We start from the raw sequence: 8,595 nt of genomic DNA, 5'->3' as shown, positions 1-8,595 counted from the left end.
GAGGGCAGTGTCACTGGCCCTCATATGTGGGATCCGAACCGGGGCCCTCTGGCATCCCAAGCGAGTTCTTAACCATCGCGCCACTCGGCCGGCCCGATAGCATTCTTTTTTTAGTCAACATTTTATTTTGAAAAAACTTCAAATTCACAAAAATAGTTACAAGGATTGTACAGAGAACTCCCATGTTCCTTTTGTCCAGATACTCTCATTTTTGACATTTTCCTATATTTGCTTTATTATTACCTCTGTGCATATGCATATTTTTTTCTGAGTCATTTGAGAGTGTTGTACGTCATGCCCCTTTACCCTGTAATATTTTAGATTTAACCTCGTAAGGTCAGGAATATTCTCTTACATATCCATGGCACAGTTATTGAATTCAGGAAATTTAAAGTTGATATAATACTTTTATCTAACCTACAATTCGTCTTCCAATTTTGCCAGTTTCCCAGTAATTTCCTTTATAGCAATTTTTTTTTTAAGCTGAGCCATCCTGCCACCTGTTGGCAGCTCAGTGACAGCTCAGCTCAGGCCAAGCATAGAACCGCTGTTGCTCAGAGCTCAAACTCTTGAGCAAGCTCTTAACCAACTGAGCCACTCAGCCGGCCTTATAGCAATTTTTTATTTCTGATAGAAGATCCAGTCCAAGATTATGACTTGCTTGTAGCTTTCATACTTTTTAAGTGTGTTTAAGATGGAATTGTTTTTCAATGCCATTATAATATTTAAAGAATACAGGCCAATTGTTTTATAGAATTCTTTGAATTTAGGTGTCACAGATGTTTCTTCATGATGAGATTTAGACTGTGTATTTTTGGCAGGAATACCACATGAATAATAACTCCTTTTAAATTTGTGGCCCAGGATAGTGTGTCTCTTGGAAACGTTCCATGTGCACTTGAGAAGATTGTCTATTCTGCTCCTGGCAGGTGTAATGATCTGTAAATATCGATCAGATCAAGTTGGTAGTGCTGTTCAGGTGTGCTGTATCTGTGCTGATTTTCTGCCTACTTGTCCTATCAACCATGAGAGAGGGAAATTATTGGGTTGTCAGAAAAGTCATGATGCATTTTTGCAACGAAAAGCAGAAAAAATATGTTATGACTTTACCGACAACCCAATAAAATCTTCTGCAATTGTGCTTTGTCTATTTCTCCTTACGATTCTACCATTGTTTGCTTCATGTATTTTATTAGGTACATAAAATATTTAAGATTAAGTCCTCTTCATTAATGAACCACTTTGTCATTGTGAAAATGTCCTTCTTTATCTCTGGTAGTACTCTGTGCTGTGAAATACTAGATATTCCAGCTTTCTTTTTTTTTTTAAGATTGTTTTTATTGGGGAATTGGGGGAGGGGAACATTGTTGGGGAATTGGGGAGGGGGACCAGCCAAGTTGTTGTTCTTCAATCTTCATTATGGAGGGTGCCAGTCACCATCTGGCTTCCTGTTGGCAGCTCGTGACTTCTAAGCTCAAGGTGCTGTGTTCAATCTTAGTTGCGGGTGGGCGTAGCCACTATCCCATACAGGAGTCGAACCAGCAGCCTTGTTGTTAAGAGCACATGCTCTATCTACTAAGCCATCTGGGTGGTAGCTCAGCTCAAGGTGCCGAGTTCAGTCATAGTTGCAGGTGGGCATAGCCCACCATTGAACAGGCAATCTTGTTATTACACCAGCTGAGCCATCCTGCCACCTGTTGGGAGCTCAGCGACAGCTCAGCTCTGGCGCAGCATCACTGGCCCATGTGGGAATCAAACCAGAGGCCCTGTATCTCAGAGCTCGCGCTCTTAAGCCAACTCTTAACCAGCTGAGCCACTCGGCCGGCCCTATTCCAGCTCTCTTTTGCATAGTGTTGGCATGCTGTATCTTATTTTATATTTTCACTTTTAACCTATTTGAGTCTGTGTATTTAAAGTACATTTTTTGTAGGCAGCATATAGTTGGGTTTTGCTTTTTTATCCAGTGTGACAATTTCTGCCTATTAATTGGGATGCTTAGACCATTTACATGGAACGTGAGTATTGATATAACCAGTTAGATTATAGTCTGTTGTTTTTGTTTTCTGTTTGTCCCATCTTTTTTGTTTCCTTTTACTTCTTTGCCTTCCTTCCTTTCAAATTATTGAATAATTTTTATGATTCCATTTTATATCTTTTGTTGGGTTGTTAACTATAAAATTGATTTATAATATCAGTGGGTGCTTTAGGGTTTATAGTATGCAACTTTAATTTATCATAGTTTATCTTGAAGTAATACAGCATTTCACTTGGATTATAAGAAGCTTACAGTTACCTTTCATTAATCCCCTCTTGTCTTTACCCCCATGTTGCATTTTACTTTTACAGGTGTATCAATTCCATGATATATAGTTATTTTTAATTAATTAGTTACTTTTTCAAGAGATTTAAGTAATAAAAGAAAACACATAATTACCATTTTAGGTACTTTTGTTGCTTTAAACTTTTCTTTTTATCACTGGTTTTGAGGAATTTGATTGTGGTATGGCTTGGTATCATTTTCTTTATGTTTCTGTGCTTGAGTATCATGAACTTCTTGGATCTGTGCGTTTACGGTTTTCATTAACTTTGGGAAAAATCTGACCATTATTTTTTTTGTAAGATTTTTTTATTTTTTATTGGTGAATTGGGGGAAGGGGAACAGACAGGTTGCTGTCCTTTTGTTCTTTTTTTTTTTTTTTAAAGATTTTTATTGGGGAATTGGGGGGATGAGAACAGTGCTGGGGAATTGGGGGAAGGGGAACAGACAAGTTGTTGTCGTTTTGTTCTTCAGTCTAGTTGTGGAGGTGTTGCTTCACTGGCCCAAGTTGGCACCATCATTGCGCTCTTCCCCGGCGAGGCAGATCAGTCGCCGGCTTCTGGACGGCCACTCACGCGGCTGCTGGCCGCTCATGCTGGCTGCTGGCCACACACGGTAGCCCATAGCAACCCACTGCAGCAGGGGCTGCAGCCTACGCCATCGCTGGGGACTCTCGGCAGCCCAGTTCCGGGTTGAGCTGTTGTTTAGCATCTTAGCTGTGGAGGGCAGTGTCACTGGCCCTCATATGTGGGATCCGAACCGGGGCCCTCTGGTATCCCAAGCCAGTTCTTAACCAATGTGCCACTCGGCCAGCCCCTGACCATTATTTCTTCAAATGTTCCCTCTGACTCCCCCTACCCTTCCTTCAGTGATTACTGTTTCCTGTTTATTATGCTGTTTGAAATTGCCCCACAACTCAGGGATGCTCTTCATTTTTTTTAAGTGTGGTAAAATACACATAACACCAACTTTGCTGTCTTAACCATCTTTAAGTATACAGTTCAGTGGCATTAAGCACATTCATATTATTGTGCAACCGTTATCACCATCCGTCTCTAGAAAGCTTCTCAACTTGCAAAACTGAAACTCTATACCCATTAAACAATAATTCCCCATTTCTCCCCAGCAACCACCCTTCTACTTTCTGTCTGTATGATTTTAACTACTCTAAGTGCAATACCTCATTTAACTGGAATCATACAGTATTTGTCTTTTTCTGACTGGCTTATTTCACTCAGCATAACATCCTTAAAGCTCCTCCATGTTGTAGTATGTGTCAGATTTCCTACTTTTGTTAGGCTGAATAATAATCCAATGTATGTAAATACTACATTTTGCTTATCCATTCATTCATTAGTAGACACTTGGGTTTCTTCCACATTTTAGCTATTGGAATAATGCTGCTATGAACAAGGGTATATAAATATCTCTTCAAGTCCTTGCCTTCTGTTTATTGGGGGTATAAACCCAGAAGTGGAATTGCTGGAACATATGATAATTCTATTTTTGATTTTTTGAGGAACCATTATACTATTTCCACAGCAGCTGCACCATTTTACATTCCCACCAATAGCATTCAATGGTTCCAGTTTCTCTGACACCTGTTTTTTTTGTTTGTTTTCATAGTAGCCATCCTAATGGGTGTGAAGTTGTATTTCATTGTGTTTTTTATTTGCATTTCTCTAGTCATTAATGATGTTCAGCATCTTTTCACGTGCTTATTGGCCATTCATGTGTCCTTAGAGAAATGTCTTTTCAGTTTCTTTGCCCATTTTTGAATGGTGGTGTTTCTGTTGTTTTAGGAGTCCTCTATATATCTTGGATATTAATGCTTACCAGCCATATGATTTGCAATCTTTTTCTCCCTTTCTGTGGGCTGCCTTTTCCTCTGTTGACAGTGTCTCCTGCTGCGCAGACTCTGTGCGCACCACTCCATTTTGCACCGGTGGGGAGTTGGCAGAAACGGTGAAGTTGCTCGTGTGGCTTCATGTTGAGAGCAGTTTTCTGAGAGCTGCCTTTAGGACAAACTTCCATGTCCAACGTGTATAGAGTTGACTCTGTCCTGGTTAGCCTGAGACCATGTGGAATTACACCTACATCCCTAGTACCCCAGATGGAGGTTTTCCGTTTGAACAGTGACTGTGTGTTCACCCTAATTGTAGAGGCCTGGCGTGTCTTGTGCTCTGCTGTGTCTCGGCTGCAGGGCCCGTAGCCAGAGGGCTCTTTCCAGATTCAGCGTGCACCTGGCTGTGCTGTGTGCTGAGAACGGGCTGCTCAAGCTTCTCAGGGAGTCCTCTGACCATGCAACTGCTACAGGGCCCTCAGGATGGGCCTGGAGGCTTGCAAGGGCTCTGTAGGGAATCTGCCGTTCACTTCTCTGTGGCCCAGCACCCGCCCCGATAAAGTATGTTCTGTGGCTGATTTCTCATCCACGCTTCTCTATATCTCAAGTTTCCTCAAAGAATTCCCTGCTGTTGGAAATCTCTGTGTTCTAGTGCTCCTATGAGAATGTACCCTATTGTTATATTTTTTTTACTTAAACTTTTTGGGTTTTTGTCTTTTTTGAGGCAGGAAAGTCATTGTGTAGGTTCAACTTACTCTGTTGAGTTAGAATCAGCTCTTACTCTGAAAAAGCTGTCCTTAAGAAAGTGCTTTCTTGGTCTCCCTGCCCTGTGCCAACGTCCTAATACTGATGCTGCTTCAGTTTTTGCCGTTGGTGCTTTATACACCTCCTCCTCCTCTCCCTTGCCCTTAATCCTGTAGATTACCTGGCAGAACCTGTGAAGCCTAATCTGCAACCATAAAATTAAACAGAATTTGCTTCTCTGTTAACCCACCCTCCACCTTGTATACATCACTCTAATAACACTGCTGCAAGAATGAGGTGTTTGAGATAAAACTTGAAGAAAGCAGAAAAGCTAGTCACGCACATAGCTGGTTTGGGAATAAGAGTCAGAGGATCAAAGAGCTGACAGTGAGGAGACCACCAGAGCAACGAGTGTGGGAAGGAGAGGCCAGGGACAGTCCTGGGGCAGCAGCCTGAAGAAGCAGGGGAGGGGAGGACCAGCCAGCAAAGGCGACTGAAGAAAATGACAAGGAACGAAAGGTTTATGTTCATTTACATGGTATCACCTTAGTGGGGTATACGCTTTTGGAGAGCAGGAATGATGGAGAGCAGAAGCTCAGATACTTCACTTGCAAAACCAGAACTCAGCTGCTTTTTGGTTTGAGGATGTTGCTTTTTTTTGGATTTTTTTGACCCAATAAGGAACCCAAAGGCCACGTGTTTCCAATATGGTTTGTTTTTCTTCTGCAATCGGTAACATTAAAAAGATATACAATGTTCATAGCTGACTTTACCAGTGAGCTCGGTAAGCTCTGGTCCCTGTACACCTTCTCTGTGTCACCCAATTCCGATCGCGGTGTCATTACAGGAGCCAGTGTCGTTCCAGGATGTGGCCGTGGACTTCTCCCAGGAGGAGTGGCAGCAGCTGGACCCTGACGAGAAAACAACCTACAGGGATGTGATGCTGGAGAACTACAGCCACCTGGTCTCCGTAGGTGAGGGGAGCTTGCTTCCTGAGTTGCTACTATGTGGGGGCTTCCAATTTAATGATTTTATCCTCAAGTTCCAAAAAATAAGTGATAAGACTTTTAATTCCTTTTGGGCACCAGATAGAGCATTTGTGTCTCTGCTTCTCCATCAAAAGGCTTTCATTTCGATAAGGTGCAAAATGGGGCAATGTGTTATGTGGCCCCTAAGGCAGCACCTTCTACACAGAGATCTGAAAGCCGAGCAGCTGGTCCAAGTCCATGTCCGTTTCCCATTCACAGGGTACGATAGCACCAAACCAAATGTGATCATCAAGTTGGAGCAGGGAGAAGAGCCGTGGATAGCAGAAGGCGACTTCCCATGTCAGACCCACCCAAGTGAGTTCGTAGAACGTTAACATTTTTAGAAATGGTCACCCCAGACCTTGGAGAGTGACCTACTGTCTCCTTGTGCCTCACATGCCCTAAATCACACCTCAGGACCCAAACAGCGCTCTCCCTTGAGCACATATATGCCAGCTCCTCGTTGGGTTTTCCGTTTGATGTACATGCACAGCAGCATCCCGTGCTTGCCAGGACTGAGGGCCCATCCCTTGCCCCTCTTGCTCTTGCGTTCGCAGTAACCTACCTCCTCCCCTTTGTCATAGAATTCCTTTGTTTTCAGGCATTCAGGAGTTTGACTGAAAAACTTACTCGAGACTTTCATGTCCATCCTTTTTATCTTCTGTTTTCTTTCCTTCCTTGCTGTGAAGTGCCTCTGGCTTGTTTTCTGCCCCAGTTTCCCTCCCTGCCCTGTGCATTCAGATACAAGCACGTCGTCCTCTCCCGAAGGAGGGGAGGCCACTCACCTCGGCCGGGGTGTGCGCTTGCCCTTGTTTGCAGGTGCTGCTCGTGGGGTGTGTCCTTGGTTGGTGTGGCACTGCATCACTAGCTGGGCCTTGCTGTCTTCCCCAGGTGCTCCTCCATGTCTGTCTGTCTGTCTGCCATTCCCGTGTCCACACTAGATGTTCAGGAAGTGTTTCTCTCATCAGTGAGTTTTGGTTCATTCTCTTGCCTTCCTCAGGACTGCCCCTACAACTTGTTTTCCACTTTAGTTTTCTTTGCATCCCTTCAAAGGGTTCATCTCCTTTCAACTTTTAGGGCTTTTTAATTTGTATTTATGCTGCTCATTAATGCCTTTAACCACCTGTAGCCTAGTTGACCATTTTACCTGACAGATGACAGTGCCAGTGAGATAGGCCCCTCCCTCCCTCTCTCCCTCCCTTCTTTCCTTCCTTCGTTCTCAGAATGAGCTTTCCCAAATCACAAGTTCTGTGCATCTTCCCCACCTCCCTTTATTTATACATATACTAATCTTCCTTTTTTCTGTCTTTTGTGAAATGCTTTAAAATTTGTCTACATATTCTTAGTGTCTTCTGACATCGGTGTAAACAATATTCCCTCACACCTGGATTACCATGAATCCTATTTGGAAATTGAAAAACCTGTTTATCTAAAATAGCCAGTTGATCTAATCACCAGGCTGACAAGATGAACCTGTAACTATTTTGTTCTTAAATGGAATTGAAATTCTCTCCTCTGGTCCCACAGAGTATGGTGTGATGTTGCTTATCAAAATTAGTGTTCTGTTTCCCCAAACGCTTGTTAAATTCCATTTGGTCCAGATTTCTGAATGCTTTCTGTTCAGATTATCATTGTCCCTTTCTTTTGTGTGCACTTTTCTTACCCAGATCATACGTTTTCCTTCCTCTTCCCTTAATTATAATAAAAAACATACCTAAAATTCACCATTTGGACCATTTTTTAAGTGTCTACTTCAGTCGTCATAACTATATTCACATTGTTGTGCACAAGAATCTCTAGAACTTCATTCTTTAAATTTGAGCTTGAAAGTTGATCTCATAGCTGAGGTTTCTTTTATTACTCATTCACCATGCCAGTATCTCTTAATACCCATTCCACATGGTAATTGTTACCACAAAAGTTAGATATGATTATAGATTGTATACTCTGATATGTAGTGACATATATTTGTTTCTTGAGCTTTTTCTCTACCTGAATTATAATCCTCCAGAAGACGGGTTTTTTTGACTCTGCTTTGACATGTAACCTATAAAAGACAATCAGTAGATTTTTCAATAACTGAGGAGCTAGGTAATGCAAGACCTTTATCATTCATCATTGAGAGATAATTTATTTGGAACTATAGATTCTGATAAAACAGATAGGGGTTAGGATGGAATGTGAAAGCACCCCATTTGAGCAGATTAGGAACTATAATTTCTAATCACAGGGAGATTCAAAGAAGATAAGAAATGTAGTCACACTTGCCACAGGCATAGGTTTTAGTTAGGAAGGAAGAACATAGCTGTATGAACTAGTTCAAAATTCAGCTTTCAGAGCCGGCTGAGTGGCACATTGGTTAAGAGCTGGCTTGGGACGCCAGAGGGCCCAGGTTCGGATCTCACATATGAGGGCCAGTGACACTGCCCTCTACAGCTAAGATGCTAAACAACAGCTCAACCTGGAGCTGGGCTGCCGTGAGTCCCGGTGACGGCGTAGGCTGCAGCCCCTGCTGCAGTGGGTTGCCATGGGCTGCTGTGTGTGGCCAGCAGCCAGCATGAGCGGCCAGCAGCTGCCGTGAGTGGCCGTCCAGAAGCCGGTGACTGATCTGCCTTGCCCAGGAAGAGTGCAATGATGGTGCCAACTTGGGCCAGTGAAGCAAC

General features: G+C 42.9%; 1 protein-coding gene across 3 annotated transcripts in view; it reads left to right on the top strand.

Moving 5' to 3' along the window:
• The window catches only part of RBAK (RB associated KRAB zinc finger), a 19,680-nt gene that overhangs the window by 3,395 nt on the left and 7,690 nt on the right, over positions 1-8,595 (top strand). Inside the window, exons 1-3 of one of the 3 annotated variants that reach the window (XM_019637560.1) lie at positions 5,113-5,423; positions 5,752-5,874; positions 6,152-6,247. Coding sequence is in view for 2 of the 3 variants with exons in the window: in XM_019637558.1 (XP_019493103.1) it covers positions 5,752-5,878; positions 6,152-6,247 (223 nt within the window). In the remaining variant the exon portion in view is untranslated. Of the gene's footprint in view, positions 1-5,112; positions 5,424-5,751; positions 5,879-6,151; positions 6,248-8,595 lie in introns of those variants that run through there. The other 2 variants (XM_019637559.1, XM_019637558.1) reach the window with 2 other exon arrangements.

Source organism: Hipposideros armiger, unplaced genomic scaffold (assembly GCF_001890085.2).
Source record: "Hipposideros armiger isolate ML-2016 unplaced genomic scaffold, ASM189008v1 scaffold_33, whole genome shotgun sequence".
NCBI lineage: Eukaryota > Metazoa > Chordata > Mammalia > Chiroptera > Hipposideridae > Hipposideros > Hipposideros armiger.
Note: the sequence above shows the minus strand (reverse complement) of the source record. Positions and strands in the feature narration are given on the sequence as shown.